The 18,397-nt window shown below is 39.4% G+C and overlaps 1 protein-coding gene across 4 annotated transcripts in view; it reads right to left on the minus strand.

Moving 5' to 3' along the window:
• Window positions 1-1,591: 1,591 nt before the first annotated feature.
• The window catches only part of LOC102799137 (CUB and sushi domain-containing protein 3-like), a 238,547-nt gene continuing 221,741 nt past the window's right edge, over window positions 1,592-18,397 (minus strand). For all 4 annotated transcript variants that reach the window (XM_087848045.1, XM_087848043.1, XM_087848044.1 and 1 more), the window contains 10 exons: window positions 18,090-18,263; window positions 17,606-17,679; window positions 16,440-16,551; window positions 9,703-9,882; window positions 9,313-9,378; window positions 7,319-7,477; window positions 6,821-6,933; window positions 5,979-6,066; window positions 4,715-4,856; window positions 1,592-4,000 (listed from right to left, as the gene is read on the minus strand). In XM_087848045.1, coding sequence (XP_087704171.1) covers window positions 3,841-4,000; window positions 4,715-4,856; window positions 5,979-6,066; window positions 6,821-6,933; window positions 7,319-7,477; window positions 9,313-9,378; window positions 9,703-9,882; window positions 16,440-16,551; window positions 17,606-17,679; window positions 18,090-18,263 — 1,268 coding nt within the window. In that variant the 3' untranslated portion in view covers window positions 1,592-3,840. The remainder of the gene's footprint in view (window positions 4,001-4,714; window positions 4,857-5,978; window positions 6,067-6,820; window positions 6,934-7,318; window positions 7,478-9,312; window positions 9,379-9,702; window positions 9,883-16,439; window positions 16,552-17,605; window positions 17,680-18,089; window positions 18,264-18,397) is intronic.

The raw sequence follows: 18,397 nt of genomic DNA on the forward strand, positions 1-18,397 counted from the left end.
CAAATCATCCAAAATCCAAAGAATTGTGAAAAAAACAAAACAAAAACAAAAACAAGGAACACCTGTTATACATTTTGTATGCAAACCCAAGTACACTGAAATGCATTTTCATTTTTGTGCCCATTCCAGAGGAAATTTGTAAGAAGCAAGAAACACACAAAAAAGATTCAGATAATTGGAGACAAAGAGACCTTTAAAATCCAGCAGGTTTTTTAAAATTTTTTATTTTAAGCACTGTTTGAAAGTGTAAGACTGCATTTATTAATAATCACATTGACACATGGCAGACTTCAAAGCTCTAGAGCACAGGTGTCAAACTCCAGGCCTCGAGGCCAGTGTCCTGCAGGTTTTAGATGTGTCCTTGATCCAACACAGCTGATTTAAATGGCTAAATGACCTCCTCAACATATCTTGAAGTTCTCCAGAGGCCTGGTAATGAACTAATCATGTGATTCATGTGTGTTGACCCAGGGTGAGATCTAAAACCTGCAGGACAGCGGCCCTCAAGGCCTGGAGTTCAACACCCCCAATTTATCTACTCTATGCAGTCCTCAAACTAAGTACACCCAATGATTCAACAGCACGTAGAACCACCTAACTGTTTTTTGTATGACTTTATCAGTCGCCCACATCACTGTGAAGGAATTTTGTCCGAAGTTTCTTTATAATGCTGCCTCCGTTCTCAGTTTCTCTCACAGTATTTCAACTGGGCTGAGGTCTGAACTTTGACTGAGGCACTGAAACACTTTCATTCTTTTCTTTTTCTCTTGGAGATTTGTTGTTGTGCTTGAGATCATTGTTCTGTTGTATGACCTCATTTCACCAAGCTTCACATTGGACTGTACAATACTTTGATATACAGAGGAGTTCATGGCTGACTCAATGACTGCAAGCTGCTCATGTCCTGTGGCTGCAAAACAAGCCCAAGACAACAAGCCTTAGTATGAGACAACGTCTTGATGATATGGTGTTTGGTTTTCATCAATGGTACTTAGCATTATCGCCAAACATCTCTGCTGTGGTCTCATCAGTCAAAGAAACATTATTCTAGGAGTCCTGTTCGTTCAGAGGCAACCTCACAAATCTAAGCTGTCATGCCATGTCATGTTAAGAGAGAAGAGGCTGTCTCCTAAACAAACTTCAACACAAGCCATACTTCAGTTTATTTCCAATTCTACTGTCATGAACTTTGACATTTAACACAGTAACTGAAGCAGGTGGGGTTTGAGATATGGGTTTTTTGCAGTTTTTCTAAGCATTGCATGGTCTGATGAAAGATGAAATCCACTCCTGGCATTATTTTAATACACAAACCTGAATGCTCCAGTCCAACAAATTACCAAAGTTTGCGCTTTTATAGAGGTGCTCACACTTCCCAACCAATTCATCAAGTGTATTTAATTAGCAACACCTGGCTGCTACATACCTCCTTACTTCCTATTGAATCAGGAAGTGTGCTTATTAAAACTTTCTTTACAAAGCAAATAAACTGCAGTTTTTTAACAGAACCAAGCAAATTAGAAATAAGAATCATCAACACATGTTCATTATTTTATATTTTATATATAAATTAACGATTTATACATTGCTGATAAAGAAAAAATACAAATTTTTTTGATCTTACATGACATTTACATGTGAAATTTTACACAACATATTCAATAACTTACAAATGCTTTAATTGCATAAAAAATATATCTCTTTACAAAAGGTTTGTTATATGTACATGTTCTTATTCACAGATTTTTGAACGGGATAACAACTGGGTGGTACATTTAAAAGCATTCTACTCTACTCCGGAGTCTCTGGGTGTAAGACTGACTGTATACTGTTTTGACCAGATGCATTTCTTTTTTTTTTCATCCATAAGAAATGTGAAACTTGCAAAATATAGTACATATCGATAACACAAGACATCTTGCCAAAGAATGCCATCAAGTATCAAAACTGTATAAATGTACAAAATGGAATAGCAATGACAGGAGTCAACGTAGTGGTACAAAGTACTATAGCAGCAATTGCTATACTGGATCACTTTTTGCCAACATGCACAGTTATGAAACTATGAGCTGCTTTTTGATGCCTCGTCACAGATAAACCCTCTGACATCACTCTGCTAAATCATTGCAAACTGTGCAGATAAATTACACCAGTGTGCAGTTTTACTAATACAATATATGTAATGTCTTTCTTAAAAAACACATGCCCATACAGTATTCAAGGCACTGCAATGATGTAGAAATGTGATGACAGTGTCAAATTCTATACTTTTTTTTTTTGAAATATTTAAAACATAACTGGTCTTGGATGGGAGTTTAAAATGAATGGTGATTCATGTTTAAGTGTGCAAATTCTTGTGTATACTGTACATTTGTTGGCAGAAGCTGATGGTTTCAAAAGAAAATTGTTTCAGCGTTAATAAAACAGGCCAAGGCCGTGTATTCATCAAGTGTCTTAGAGTAGGAGTATGAATAAAGAATATACTGACTAAGGCACGGTTTCCCAAAAGAATTGTAGAACACACACCGCTCTGAAAATTAGAGATGATGGGGTAGTTGCGCTTATTTTGTTTTTAAGAGTTACTCTAACATAAGGCTGTCAAAATATTGATTAACATAATAAAAGGCTCAGTCTGCCCACTCACATATCATTGCGCAATTTACTGACTTCCAGGCTTAAATGAACTTCTGGGAAACCTGGCCAGTTGTATGTTCTGTGCAGTGTAGTTATTCTTGACCTTGTTTTTTTAAGAAAACCTGAACTAATTAGGCAAGCAACTCCTACTTTGAAATTCTTGATATATACAGGCTCAAGGCCGGGGGTTACTTCACTCCAGATTTGGCTCATTTGGGGCACAAAGTTATTCTGAGAGGCAAAAACCATCAGTGGAAAACCTAGCTACCAGTTTAATAAGTCCCCACATCACCAATTCACTGACAAGTACAGAACAGTTGGCCTTGTCAAACTGTGCGAACATTTCAAAATCAAATTCATTGCAAACATCAATAAATACTAATGCTAAATATATCTCTGGTGAAGAAAATGCACTCTGTTGTTGTCAGAAGCCTAAGCCTCGCCAGTGGCACTCGGAAAAGTGTGCTGCACCTCAGTAATTAAATCCCTGGCCATACATTTCCTCAGTAGGAGGTACCACCCAATTAAGAGGTATAATTGACCATATAACTTTGAACAGACTTCAGCATCGACGCTATTCAAAGGGAGGCCGTTTCTCTTCTACCACTTCATCTGCGCTTACACACCCCGCTGCTTGGAAAACAGAAAACAGATTAGATTGATCAGCTCACAGTTGAGAGGCTCCTCACCTCCATGACAGAAAAATAATTCTCATCAGGATGATGTAAGACTAAGACGAAAGCAAACAAAACAGCGTAGATCGGGGCTGTTTTGTTTTTTTGTTTAGTTTTTTCTTTTTCTTTTTTGTTGTAACAGAAAACATTAAATTTTTCATTTGGCATTGCGAAATAACCCCTCTATATTTATACTACAGAGTATAAAATACTCTATTTTATCTATATGCCGCAGGCTCTTTTATTTATAAAGCCAACACTCACAGAGTGCAAAAAAACCACTTCTCTTCACCAGACTAGGGGAAAATCTGAATAGGTGCGGTACCTACCCGTCCTCACTCTTTCATCTTTTACTTTGTGTATACGATCGATCGCAACCACCTTAAAGTGTTGCTGAAAGTGTGCTTTATGTTTCTGAGCAATTCGGTGACTTTAGAAACTGGGAAATATATAAATATGTCTATATATAGTCACGTGAAGCAAACCCGGAGAGGTTGTTTTCTCCGGTCCTTTTTCTGATACTCAATAGACATCAAACCATGGTGCAGATGGTGTTGAGATTGGGGTCAAAGCGGACAACTTTCCCCTCAGCAGCTTTCGTGTTCGTGTTATACATGGGATTCTCAAAAGTGGCCTGTCCATTGTTGTTCTCGTGGACAGAGCATCCTGTGTACTGCGCTTTATCTGTTTTCCTGGGGAGAAAAAAGGAAAAAAAAAGGATGGAAGGGTGCATATTAGTTAGAGATAGTAAGCCAATTATCTACCATCCTTCCAATCATATAAACACTTTATCTTGGTCCGGACTGCTGTAGCTGGTAAATGAGACTGAATTGTAATTACTGTTGAAAAGAGCAGTCAGAGGTGCCCTGTGCCGTTTCTCTGGTAGGTAACATAATGAGTGCAAAATTTGCATGAGTGCAAAATGTGCATGCTATGCTCTGAGAGCTATTCCATTTAAATTAAGGGGAAATCCTTCCATCTGCACACAATACACACCCTGTGCATTACTTACACGTGTGAACATATAGCAAATTACGCTTTGTATCAAAGCCGTTCTCATTAAAAAACCTAAAGCATGCTGCTGTGTAATACGGTTTAGATGGTAATACGTTGACTAATATTGCATCAGGCTTTGAAGTCTCTCACAAGTAAGTTACTGTATCCAGTGAGGAACTTTACTGCGATAAAGCAGACTATGGAAGTGGGCCGCTGTGTACCATCCACTACTGGCTGCAAATGTGAAGACATCTAGAAATATCTGGGAATCTATAACTTTGACATCAAGCGTGTAGTAAATTACTAAAGCTCAACCTGGGAACACAGACTCTGCATTCTTTCACATGTGGGAACCAAAGAGATGTCCACTACGGCAGCTAGTGTGGCAGAAACCAGGGTTCACTACGTACCGCTGCTTGTAGAGATAGAAACCGAGGCCTGCAAAGATGAGAGCAAAGAAAGGCACGAGGATGGCGACAGCGACAGAACTGCTGTTGGTGGAGCCGTTGGTTTCAGGGTCGGTGAGCGTAATGTTCTCTCTCACGCTCAAACCTGCGACATGGCAAACGCAGCATTTAACCAGAGGAAATGAAAAACAGAGACTATATGCACTATATGCATTGGAAAAAAAATGCAAAGAACAAAATAGAGAGACAAAAAACCAGAATGATACATATCTGTTGGTGGTAATGACGACGATGATGAAAATCATAAAGCTGGAGTTGGAGACACAGCAGCCAGATGATATCCATAATGATCATACTGATGATGATCACTGTGACTGCTATAATCTCCTGGAGACCATCATATGATGATGGCAGCGTTAATGTAGAGCACACACAAGTGAAGGGCAATGATGGTGGAGTGGATAATCTGCTGCTCGCTGTATGGTTGAGGTAAGAGGTGGCTGAAAGCAGGTACGAGGAGTAAGGCACTTTAAGTGTATGAATGCTGCCAGTATAACAGCCATATTATTCATATAGTATCTCAGTTTGGAGTTGAATTTTTTTAAATAATACTTTACATGAATGCCTTTAAAAGTGTCTTTGGTGCATGTGTGCTGGAGTTAAGTGTCCTTCTCCAACCTCTTCAGCTCAGATGGAACGATATCGAGACAAATTTAGCCTGTCCCGAAGGAAAGCGACAAGCAACAGTGACCAATATCTCGGCTGTCACGTATCCATGACGAATATATGACGGCAATTTCCTAATCCGAAACAATGATGAGACAAACAGCAGAGGTTGGGCATTGGAGCAGGATCATCATTCAAGGAAATCATGCAGATGAACATTAAGAGTAGAGTCGCACATATTGCTCCACAGTAAAGTCTTAAGAGCTTGAAAAGAAAATGACAGTCCTTTAGGATGCGGCTGTTGACCCACAATTAACCATGTGAGCCATCACATGAGCCAAAGTGTGGAAAAAACAACAACCCCCGCTAAGGTTTAAATACCTGGAATTTTGAGGGGAAACTTTTCAAAAAACTTAAACAAGCTCTTAAGACTACCATGACCTGGATGACTGAGAACCTATACAGATATTCCACAGTAAAGTTTAAAAATTCAAGCAAATTAATTATACACAACATGTTATTAAAAATGGAAGATGGTTAGATGGATGTGTGACAGATGGCAATGAGGATTACTGTATTTGAAGAGGGAAAAAATGCATACCAAGTCGCTGTAGCCCAAACTGTCCGTAGTCTTTACTCTGTATGAAGCCTTGGAACACATAGCTACCGCCCTCAGGCTCAGCTGAAACCTGGCAGAAATGCATAACGAAGGTCTTGAAAAACAGTGCTTTGTTTCAGCTGCATAAATACAATCTGTGACACATCTGTTCTACGTGTCATCAAAAACCTCTGCTATACCGTATTTAGCACGACAGCCGACACATTCTGTCGTGCTACATTCAAAAATAACCCTTGTGTCTCCGAAACTCTTCTGCAGAAGCTGTGAGCTATGCTATCAATAGCTCGCCGGTGTGCAGTCGCCTGTCAGTGGCTGTTATTAAGTGGACCTTGAAGTTTATTTTAGAAAAAGAACTTCAAATTTAACAACCAAAATGATTCTGCAGTTGTTCCGGGTCCCTTAGATCTCAGGTGTACGTCTGAGCTTATTCAGCAAATTGTCAGTGCAGGTGCAGCGAAATGGTTTGTACACCACGCCTGATGCATCTAATGTTGAGCCAGTGTAAACATGCACCAGCGGGAACACACAGTAAGCCGAGAAATTACTATTCTGCTTGTGAGCACATTCTTTTCTCATATGTTATGATTTTTTTTTTTTTATAAATCTCTTGGCGCTCTTAAGTAGGATCACAGCAAACAATAAGGACACAGCGGTTTCATTAAGTCCAGGGGAGGCTTATTTTTGGCTTCCAACTAGTTATAGCCCATTTCTCTCATCATTCTATCTGTCTGACAGACTTAATAAAATAAATTACAGCTGCAGCGCCTGCTTTTTGTTCTCCAAAGATTACTTCCCGTGTGATTCAAATTCCTGTTTACACTCACAAATCCGTCCATTGCCCAGGTCTCATCAGTAATCCTGCTCAAGGAGCTGTGGGCCACTGCTCTCATCTGGTACAGCAGGAGCATTAGCCGTGCCTCCTGGCGTTTGTAGACTCCTACAAGGTAAGGACAAGAAGAGAAATGATGCGAGTAAAGAGATGAGGCAATGAGTGTGGCAGAATGATAAAAGCAGAGAGAAGCGAGCGGGGAAAATGAAGAAAAGCCGGAGAATAAAAGAAGAGGTGAGAAGAGAAGAAACAGCTGGGGGAGGAGGGGAGGAGACGAGTGACTCTTGAGTGGGCAGTTAGTCAGTCACTCGCTGCAGACTGATACATCCGTCTTTAGCGCCAATAGTTAATTTCCACTCTCATGCATGAGATCATTTGGTGATTGACTGATTGACATGAGGCATCCTCAAAATAAATGGAAGTGACACACAGATTTGTTGAGGGGTGGTTAGGGGGAAGGATGTAGAAGACAGATGATTTATTGATGACTCACCAGAGAGCAGAAACTCCATGCTACTGTCTCTTAAAGTTACATTGACTTTTCCCGTTGTGGCATTAAAGCTGGCGACTGTTAAAGTCATTGGCTGCTTTTGGCCCTTGTAATCATATGAACCCTTCCAGATGAAATCAGGCGCAAAGACGTCATCGGGAACTGTGGGAAAATGAAACCTCGCTAAGTAATGCCAAAACATTTTGTCATTAAAAAAAAAATTACATCAAATTAACTCCTAGGTAACTACCGGTTCAAACACGTATATTTTAAACATCAAGTCAACATCATGGTTTTAATTCAAGCCGACTCCAACGCTGCAAAAGGGTAATTAGAAACGGCGTGGAATCAACATAACAGACAGCTGATAACAATCTCGTCATTCAATTTGAATATCAAGTTCCTTATATGCTTTGACAATCTCAGCCAGTGATAATTAAATACAATTTTAAAGCGATAACTGTGGGCTTGCTCTGTGAAATCGGCAGAAACTTTTAATATTATGCAGTGGAAAAACTTCTTCTAGCCTGCAAGAACGCAGAAAGGTGACGCTTTGTAGTTAATAGCAGGAAAAGACATTAATCTTGGTCTGAATAATAACCTAGTAATTACTGAAGAAGTGGGACTTGGTAGCCAATGGTCAATAGTGGTCACTTAATTTGTGTAAAGATGAGAATTGAAAATGTTAAAAGGGAAAATAAAACAGGAACCTCTTTTTTGTGTTTTGCACAGAACCCTGGAAAGATTTTCTTCTGTGTTTAAATGTCTTAATGCACTCTACTTTACTTATTTTAGGCTTTCTGAGTAAATATGAACAGCTTACCTAGCCAAAGTATTTAGTATTGATAACACAAGCCTTGATGATACAGTCTTGATATGTGCAGGCTTTACTGACAACATTTGAAGCAGCCAAGAGTCTTGAGCTGCTAACGCCTCTTTAGTTTTACAGTGATATGTTGGTATATGCTACGTGCTTATATCTAACATGGACACAGGATGGTGCCTACAATACAGATACCATGTTAACAATCTTACATTATGTTAGCATATCAGAATCTGCTGAATAACAGTTCAAGTACAGCTGAAGCTGACAGAAAAACATAATAGTAAAGAGCTTTAGTGCTCAGTAAGAATAGAAAAGTACTAAATAAGTACCAGTCCATTTGGCAAGGATGAAAACTGTCCTAAAGGTCTGGAAAGAACCTGGCAGTAAAAATACAGATTTCATTCCGGGAGGAAGCTTCATGTTTGAAAGCTTCATGTTTGAACCACATATGCATCACCAATTAATTACAATTGCTATTAGCATATTCTAAACGAACACATTTAAATTTTTTTCTTTAATGCGCTACAGTGCTCTTCGATGCTCATGGCAAATTCAGAGACTTTAGTATATTTTCATCATAATTACAGCATAAATTTACATGCATGTATTGTGGTACAGTTTTACAAGTAATCACACCATTTTCTATTACAGATGAAACGCGTCATACGTATATTATGCGAATATCGCTCCCTATTATGACCTGTTAATTTTGCCTGGAACAAATTGGATTTAAATCTTGTTTTGCAGTAATTATTTGCTCTAAATGACTCTGAAAGAGGCATATATTGAAATGGAAAAAGGAAACATGCTGTAGTTTTAATAACAAATATGCACCACACTCTACACCAATAATTTTCATCATTTTAATAATTCTCCTCTACAGAACCTATAACCTGCAATACTACGCTACAACACTGGGTTTTATGCAAAAGGCAGTACATAATTATTCTTTATGTGATCTGATGAAGATAAACATTGCTCACACTATGCAGAGTGCATACAATGAAAAAGAGCGAGCGTTGGTTGTACGGAGATGATTTTTTCCTGTTGTTTAAGAAACAAAATGTTTCTGTGCAGCAGTTAATGCCGAGCCTATCAAACGGCAGATGCAGTACGGGATTGTCGACTTCTGCGTGTATTAACTGGAAAGCTTGTACAGTTCAATACTCACCGTTTATTTTAGGGCTTGGTGTTCCCAGTATATGTTTGACAGTTTTCTCATGCGATTTGGAACCGGCTGAAAAGAACATAAATATATCTGTCACAAAGATATTGTGATACGCAGCAGGGTCTAACAGCTGGAGGATGTTTCCAAAACAAATAGCACTCAGCTGTAACATACTGCCTGCATTGTACTTTTCTCTCTTTTGCTAAAACCTGTGGTGGCTATGCTCTAACGCTAACAATGATGAAACTTTGAGAAACTTGCTGGCAGTTATGCGATGGGCTCACAGAACGCACCTCGTTATTGTTTTGGCTGATTTACCTTTAACGCCAACTCTTTCCCTTCTCACCACTTTTTCAATCATTTGCCCCCCGCAGACCTCTGCCAGCCACGTACCTCTGCACACGGGCACCTTGCCAGTCCAGCTGCCGTCGGAGCGGCAGACACGGTGCTCTGAACCTCCGGAGAGGAAATAACCTGGCTGACAGGTGTACACCAGGGTGTAGCCGTACGAAGGCAGGTCCAGACCCATGACGTCAGCGTTGGCTGGGCTCCGCGGCTGCTTGCAGGAGTGAGCTGGATATCAAGCAGAGGAGCAGTGTGTTAGTACACATGCATTCACATCACAATCTCAGACATGCATACAAATAGAGTCGTGCACCACACACACACACACACACACACAGACATGCACACACCCAACTCAGAAAGATGTACAGATAGAGAAAAGATAATTAAGCTCTCACTAGGGGGAGGAAGAAGAAGATACAGGGGGTGGGTGGGGGTAAAAAGGGAAGTACACATATCTTACAATTTAATTGAGTGCAGGCAGCTATTAGGAAGCATGCTGATACTTTAATATGTTTATGTTTCTGCTCTAATATGAATACAATCTTGTGGGTTAGGATATGCACTGCTTAACTTTACACTGAATTTTCCTCCAACATGAGCGGGAGCCAAATTATATTCAAACCTTAACTGTGTCAGCTACCGGTCACAGATTGCAAGCAATAAGGAATGCCTGCGTTTAAATGCTATAGCAGTGCAACGCAAGGTCTAGGTGAACTCATTGTAATTCAGCTAGCAGCTGAAAAACCCCCCAAAACATTTGGAGGTGTTTGTGTATATCTTGAAATAATCGAAAATGTTCAAGGGCAGGACCGAGCTGGACTAAGCTCACTGGTGTCCTTGTGGGAAAGGAAAGTGCTGAAGCAAACGTTGATTTAAACCTTGTGAGAGTGTACAGCATGAGAAAGTGCATGTAGGGTGCAGCCTGGGCTGACTACACTGAGAAAAAAAGCGTGAGAGCTCCGTGACAACGAATGACCAACCACTAAATAGTTTGTCATGTTTTATTTGGAAAGAAGAAAATTCAGAAAGTGAAATCTCCCATCCACGAAAGTGTTGAAATGTGTTTTGTCTCCTGTCTTCTGTTTCCAAAAATTAAAACAAAGCAGGGAGAAATTTAGGATAGCATTTAGACGAATAACAAACTGGGGGCAAACACTGTTATTGTCGTGTTGCCAAAACACCAGTGTCTTATGTAGTCTGAATTAAATTTCTGAATACACTGATTACACTTAGCTTAAATTTTCACTTCAACAGTCTCTCCCTACGAAACAAAAGTTTATGCAAATCACCCTACCAACCAAAAAAACCTGAGCATTCAGCCTCTGAGGCATCGACCATAATGTGAAAACAGCGAAATAATTTTGCAGTTTGTGAGTGAAAGAATATGTTGCCAGCTGTCAAATGGGAGACAGCTGCAAGTGAGTCACAGTACCAAATCAGTTCTTCATGGCGTCTTAATGACATTAGTGGCAATAGGGTGTGGAAGGGATGCCAGGATGAAACCCAGTTTGGGCTTTATGAAAGACGAGCAGACTGCTGGAAATTCCTCTTTCTGGATATTACTGCTGCTGGTGTTTGAGAAATGTTCGAGTAGTATTATATATGTGGGTGAGTGTGCATGTCTGCAAGCACAGTGTCCATTTTCTAGGAAGTAAAAGAGGCCAGTGAAGGTAAAGGTTGTGTTGAAATTTAGCAGAAAGCTCATCTAATGCATCATATACTTATAACTGGATGTAACAATTTAGCATGCATTAGAAAAAACTGTTTAGATCAACAGCGTGTGCCACGCAGAACTTTTTTAATGAGTTTATGAATAAGGGATTAGGAAAGCTAATGTGGTTTTTATTTACACAGTGCAAAAAAAGAGAAAGAAAAACCAAAACTACCTCAGATATTAAAGCTAGAAACATAAAGCTATATTCCCTCCCTACTGCCTGAGGACAAGTCTAAGTAACTCCTTTAAAATGACTGTCAGCACATGTCCAGTGTGGTGCACAGTTTGTAGACCATGAATACTAAAGGCACTTACAAGGCCTGTGAATTGTACCAAACACATATCATGTTCCTCATCAGATTCGGCTGACAGTTTATTTACACTTCAAACGGCACAGTGGGCTTTACTTCTGAGATTACAAGGAGCCTCAAAGAACAGTTTTTGTGTCACACGACAACATGCAATGTTCTTCATTCAACGCCGCTATCTCTTAGCTACGGGGCTAGGGATACAGACTGAGAGGCAGAGGTAGACAGAGGCAGACACAGAGAGACAGCCATGCTGATGGATTTCTGGAAGGGACAAGAAGGTCAGCCAGCTTTAGTAACACCAGGCCACGGTCGATAGCATAAAGTTAACTTTTAATCTGTTACAATGTTTTCTTTTCTTGTAACACACAACTTTATTTATTACAAGCAATCTCATTAATCTGTTGACATTGGCATACAGGTCTTTCGGTTTTTTGATTTATTCAAGTTTTTTATATATTAGAGAAAGAATAATAATATTGTTATATAACAATATAATCTGATAGAGATAACAAGAGTAAGAGCCAGTAATATTAAATTCTGACTTGCGTCCATTGCATCAATTGCATTAAATGTGTTGATAATCCCTCCAAGTTTTTGCTTTTGCCAGCTGTATAAGATTGGTTGGCTTCACTTTTAAATCCATTAAGTGGCTTCACAGTAACAGAGGACCATTTAATCATAGAGAAAGGTATTTTAGAGGATTTATGACTGTGTTTTGACCGAAGGTCACAACAGAGTGTTGGATCCACACAAAAGCACTCACACTGAAATACATATACATAACCACATATCCACAATGTTTTTTTGGGCCAGACACCCCACTGGGCCTGTGTAACCATCTCCAGGCATGAACGCATAAAAAATTACTTGGCTGTCATTAATTTACTGGACAATGATTCGCAGTTTTTATAAAACCAAAATCTTTTTTTTTTTTTTTTGTATCTCCAATTCATAGCAACCACATGCACTATTTAATGACACATGCTATTGCAAAAAACAGTCAGGCTGCTCAGTCCTAATGCCAGGAGTTACAATTATGAACCAACACAAGCAAGTTTAACTAACAACACAGCACACAAGTTATTGTTCAGGTCCCTCCTGAATACATCATTTACCTCTGGGCTAATGACAACAGCAGAAGCTAATTGGAATCTAGTTAACAAACCTGAGGTTCAATCAATGAAGCTCGATTGGAGGTGTGGGTTAGAGCTACTGTGACTTATAAAAAACACATCTCGAGTTTTCTATTCACAAGAAGCCTGTGCCAGTGTGAACTGTGCCATAGTGAAAAGAGATTCTACTTGCACAAATAATTTATATGCATGACCATCTGATTTAGAGAAGTCTTTCAATAAAAAATATTAGGAAAACAGTGTGGCATGAATGCATGATATCTGATGGATGTGATGCTGCCTGCCAGTTAATAAGCTAATGTGCCACAAAGTTTCATGGCAAGCTAACCTACTGACGATTAGAGTATTCAAATGACCAATGTTAATGTAGCATTAGGCTAAGAATGTTTCTCAGTCATTTATTTTGAGGGTCTTTCCTTAAACTGTAGGGTAAAAGATGGCGGTGACTGGCAAACATAAATTCTGTATTCTAAGACTGTGTTTTCAATTCCAGCTAACAATGACAAGAGGAGGTCAGGGGTAAAATCAATACATTTTTCAAGCCACTACAGGTGATGGAACAAGGCCAGAGAGCAGCTCCTGAAAAGTTGCAACCACAGTAGGCACACCCTGCAATGAAATTGCACCTGCTGAACAGCCCAAGTCAAGAAAATAACGCAAAAACAAAACAAAAAACCTAAAAACATTGTTTTTTTTAAAATATATAATTTTATGCCCATTCAAGTAATTGTGGCTGGTGGGGTGTTCTGTTGGTACACAATATTCAAAAAGGTTGCTCGCAGCTTCTTGAGCACTAATCACTGCGGTAATGCGCACGGCGGGAATATTCAGGAAGCAAATCAAATCAATATCCTGTAGGCATAAACATGGCTTATATTTTATTTTTCACTCTTTCCGTATAAAAATATAAACTGTCTTTAGAGAAATGTAGAGATTTACGAAAGTTTAAGATTAGGTTGAGGCATTAACATATTTCTTGTTTTGTCAGGCATGGTGGAAGTCATTAATCCATTATTAATCAATTAAGGCTGAAACCTTAATTACCATATTTAAAAACAAAGCAGGTAAACACGAATTTTAATGAGTTATGTAGCATAAATTTGCCTAACAATTGACTGAATCGTGGCCTCGGCTTCTGCTGTCCGTCTCGTGGCAGATGAAAGATGACGAAGAGCTTTAAATTAAGCATGGATATAAATTAAGAATATATTGTTACGCATTAGGCTTCCTCGGAAAATAATGAAGAGAACGTGAAAAGGACTTCAAATGAATCTTCTCGTCTAGTGATTTGTCCTCCATTTTATTTTCGTGTTATAATATTTTCTTTTGTTAGCAGCAGAGTCATCTCGACTTTTTTGAAGACTCACAAAGCGGTGCAATACAGACTATATGTGTTTCACTCTGTAGCAATCATTTAACTGCTTGAAGATATTAGTCCTCACCAAAAACAGCTGCTCCCACACCTCCGGCAATACGATGTCAGTCTTTTAGTTAAAAATCACATTTTTACGTATTAGTTTTATAATTTATAATAATATTGATTTAAATCTGCTCTGACTGCTGCTCCATTTTCGGGTTATCCATCACAACGCTCGCAATAAATGCCATTAAGGAGTCAGAGGAGGTGCAACATCCTGAATTATTCTATAGCGAGCAGGATGACAGGGTCAACAGTTTGAAGATAGAGGTGGAGCAGGAAGGGCTGAGGAGCTGTCAAGTGTAGACAGGTATGTTTTTTGTAGTCTTTTCTGCTTTCAGCTGAAGTTTTGAGAACAATCTTAATTTTAAAAAAATCTTAATTTAAAAAAGAATCTCTGCACAACAACTGACTTTATATACAGTATTGTGTAAATGTCTCTTAATATCTTTATATTTTGATAGGTTCATAATGGGAAATAAGTGCAGGTATTTATTGAAGAATATGCAAGCATGTGCAAACATACATGAAAATACAGTATATAAAGCAAAACCAATTTTTACAGTTCTAACAAGCCTGAAAGTCAATATTTGGTACCACATTTATTCTTCAACACAGCCTGAACTCTTACGCAGCATTGGTGTCATTTCTTCAAGCAGTCTTCACGAATAGTTCTTCCTGAAGGACATTCAAAGCTCTCCTTTTGATGTTGGCTGCCTTTTGTTCTGTCAAAATGATCCCACACTGCTTCAGTATTGTTGAGGTCCGGGCTCTGGGGAGGCCAATTCATGACTGGTAGTTTTCCAGTGTGTGTTTTTCTATCTAGGGAAGCTTTTGCTGCATTGACAGTATGTTTGGGGTCTTGCTAAAAAATGAAGCTGTTGTCAATCAGACTCTTTCCAGACACGATGAAAATCTGACCGTACTTTTCTGCGTTCATATTTCCAGCAATTTTGACAAGATTCTGAACACGACTGGCTGAAATTCAACTCCAAACCACGACAGAACCTCCACTGTGTTTTACGCGTACTTTTGCACCTCTCTCCTGACCTGTCCCGTGCATATTGATGACAATTTGAATCAATTCGAATAAAAACTTTATAATATGAATCGATCACTCCATAAGACCTAATTTTCAGTCTGGTGTGCCTTTAGGAGTTAGGTGCCTTTTTTCCATGCTTGAATTATTCACCAGTCAGTGTAAAATAGCATTAAAAAATCCTCTAAAACTGGAAGTTTTCAAGTACTGGACTGATAATGAGTTGACCTGAACCTAGAAAGACCTCTAAAGTGTGAGATTTTATTTTTAATAAAACATCAAATTTCAATTAAATCATCATGCTCTGAATATAATGAACCTTTAACATGAAATTCTAATTTAATACAGTGGCATCAAGTTTCTATTGAAACAGCTTCTGTCAGGTTTACCTGATTTGTTTTTAGCTGAGTGTATGAACAACAAAAACACAGCAGGCACATATTCAAGGTTTCACTATTCGTCTTAAACTCCTTGTCCCACTACAGCAGATGCACAGACACACAGGGCTGCAAGGAAGGCAGAGGACGCGGGGCAGGTATTACAATGCCTCAGCTTGCTACCTTAGCGTAAATGTCTCTGGGATTTGAACAGATGCCGTATATTTTTGTAGTTATGAGATCAAGATTACAAAATATCATCTGAAGCACATTATCATCACACAGCTGAAGTCTTTACATTGTGGGTGCTTAATAAAATGGAGTTTATTATAAGAAATGTTCCAGTAAAAAAAACCCACTGTAGCTGAAAGGGTTTTACTAGGATACTGGACTACATCACATTTTAGAAAACCACTTATCTTGGCAAAGTGAATGGGCTAAACTACACGGCCATAGTTTAGTGTCGGTCGACTTTTCGGGGAGTTTAAACAGAAGGACAGTGATCACAGTGTTCAGTACAGTCTCAGGATGATGGCAGGTTGATTGAGGGGCAAGCTGCAATCTACTGGGAGGCCAGAGGTTATGGCAGGATTGAGCGAATGTGAAAAGTTACTGAGGGGAGGTATCGACAGTGCGAGGATGGGTGCTACGGGTGTTGAGGAAAAGCAAAAACAGAGCGTCTGGAGCAGTCGGCAATGCGGATAAGAAGCGACAAGATGCCAGAAGGAGTAGTGAAAAACAACAACGAGTAATGTTAAGATATAGTTAGAGCATAAGGAACAAGCACTTACAGATGCAGGCTGGCTGGGTGCCAGTCCAGGTGAGATCCGGCAAACAGAGCCTTGTGGTGGAGCCCTGCAGTATGTGTCCCTGCTGGCACTGGAAGTCGACTCTGCTGCCCACCTGGCCACCAACACACCGCACACAAAGTGAAAAAAGTCAATACAATGATGCAAATGTCAATAGGCTCCTAGCATCAAACTAAAGAGCCTGGAAAAAACACAGACACACCAATGTTTTTTTTTTCCACTTTTTTAATGATTATCTGTAGCGTGTAGAGGCAGATGGACGCTATTCCCAGAGGCGATGGCCCATGTTTGTGTTTGCAACTGATGCACAGACATTAAAGAGTGAGGAAGATGACTTTCTGGTTAAAATATTCAACTGCTTTCTGTTCTGCTAATAAATGACTTTTATTTCCTGCTACCATCCCAGTCGACTCTTTAAAGACATCATCAACAGTGAATTTTCTCATTCGGTAGTCTCAGGATATTGGTAAAAATGTTCAGTAATGCAGAAAAATGCAAGACTACAGCCATTACAAGCACTTATCTAAATAAGCTCCCTATGCTTTCATATGGGATAAATTACATATCACACATTCAGCTGAATGTCGTGGAGAAATTGCACTTGTAAGTGACACTCTAAAAGCAATAGGGTGGGCAAAAATAAAGCGAAACACACAGACTGAATGCATCTCATCTCACTGAGCACAGATCAATGGTCATACCACCAGTTACTTATTTATTTATTTTTTTTAAGATGCATTTTTTTCCTCCCTCACATCTCCCCACGGACATTCCAGGGGGTTGAGAAATCCAGTTGGTTTTGGGGAATTATATGCACGCACTTCTCTGCTACATCCTTGCACCCACATAACATCATCCAAAGGAATACGTGATAACTGTACCTACTAAAATCCACTGGATATTGCACATTTAGAAGAAAACGAAGGGTGATTAACACATCAGAGTTACAGTGAGTGCTACTTTGATTGGGTGCTTTGTGTTCACACCTGTTAGATATAGTGGAAAATGTGGAAATTCTAATATTTCAAACAACTTTATACCATAAATTCCTAAACAACACACACACACACACACACACACACACCAGAATTAAAGTGCCTACAGTCATTTTTATGAAATGCATTCATTGCAATCTTTGCTCGGTTCACCTTAAAGCCTGTTGAGTAATTCATGAAGCCATGCTCAGGTGTCCCCGGGTTTTCACACGTGGTTCTCGTGGGCTCTGGAAAAATTAGAATGCGACAGTGAAAAAAAAGATTTCTCTCTGGAGTTTCATTACTGATGTGGCGCAGTAACATGACCGGAAATAAAATGCATTTCTTGGTTTTCAATTTTCTTTAAATTACAAAAAAGCACTTTATTTTATGCATTTATTTCCTTAGCAGCTCACATCAGATGAAAATAAAGAGGCACATAAATGATTTTTAGACTGTGATTTAGTTTTACATCAGCACCAGATGGCAGCCTGATTCTCATTCACCTTCAGCCCTTTTGTTCTTTATGTTCTTGCGCATTTGTTTGTTGTAATATAATTAGGAATGAAAAATGTAATTACAGTGGAAAACTCCAAAACTGTTTTCAAGCACTGAGATTTTCTGTGTTTAGGTGAATCAGCGAGTTTTGTTTCCTCACCTATACATCGGGGCTGAGATCCGCTCCAGGTCCCGTCTTCCTGGCACATGCGAGTTGTTGACCCGACCAGCACGTAGGGGGCACTGCAGCTAAACGTGACCTCTGACTTGAAGATGAAACTGCGTCCTTCTCGCCTTCCTTTGGGAGGCGTCCCAGGATCACCGCAGAACTTGGCTGCAGAGGAGGAAACGTGTAACATTGCTGATACTGCTCCTGATCAACAACAGCAGCACAGATGTTTCTGTAACCATACAGGACGTATCCAGCTGCAGTGTGAAGGATATATTCTGTTCGTGTGATTACAAATG

Source organism: Neolamprologus brichardi, chromosome 11 (assembly GCF_056152115.1).
Source record: "Neolamprologus brichardi isolate AB-2024 chromosome 11, ASM5615211v1, whole genome shotgun sequence".
Lineage (NCBI taxonomy): Eukaryota > Metazoa > Chordata > Actinopteri > Cichliformes > Cichlidae > Neolamprologus > Neolamprologus brichardi.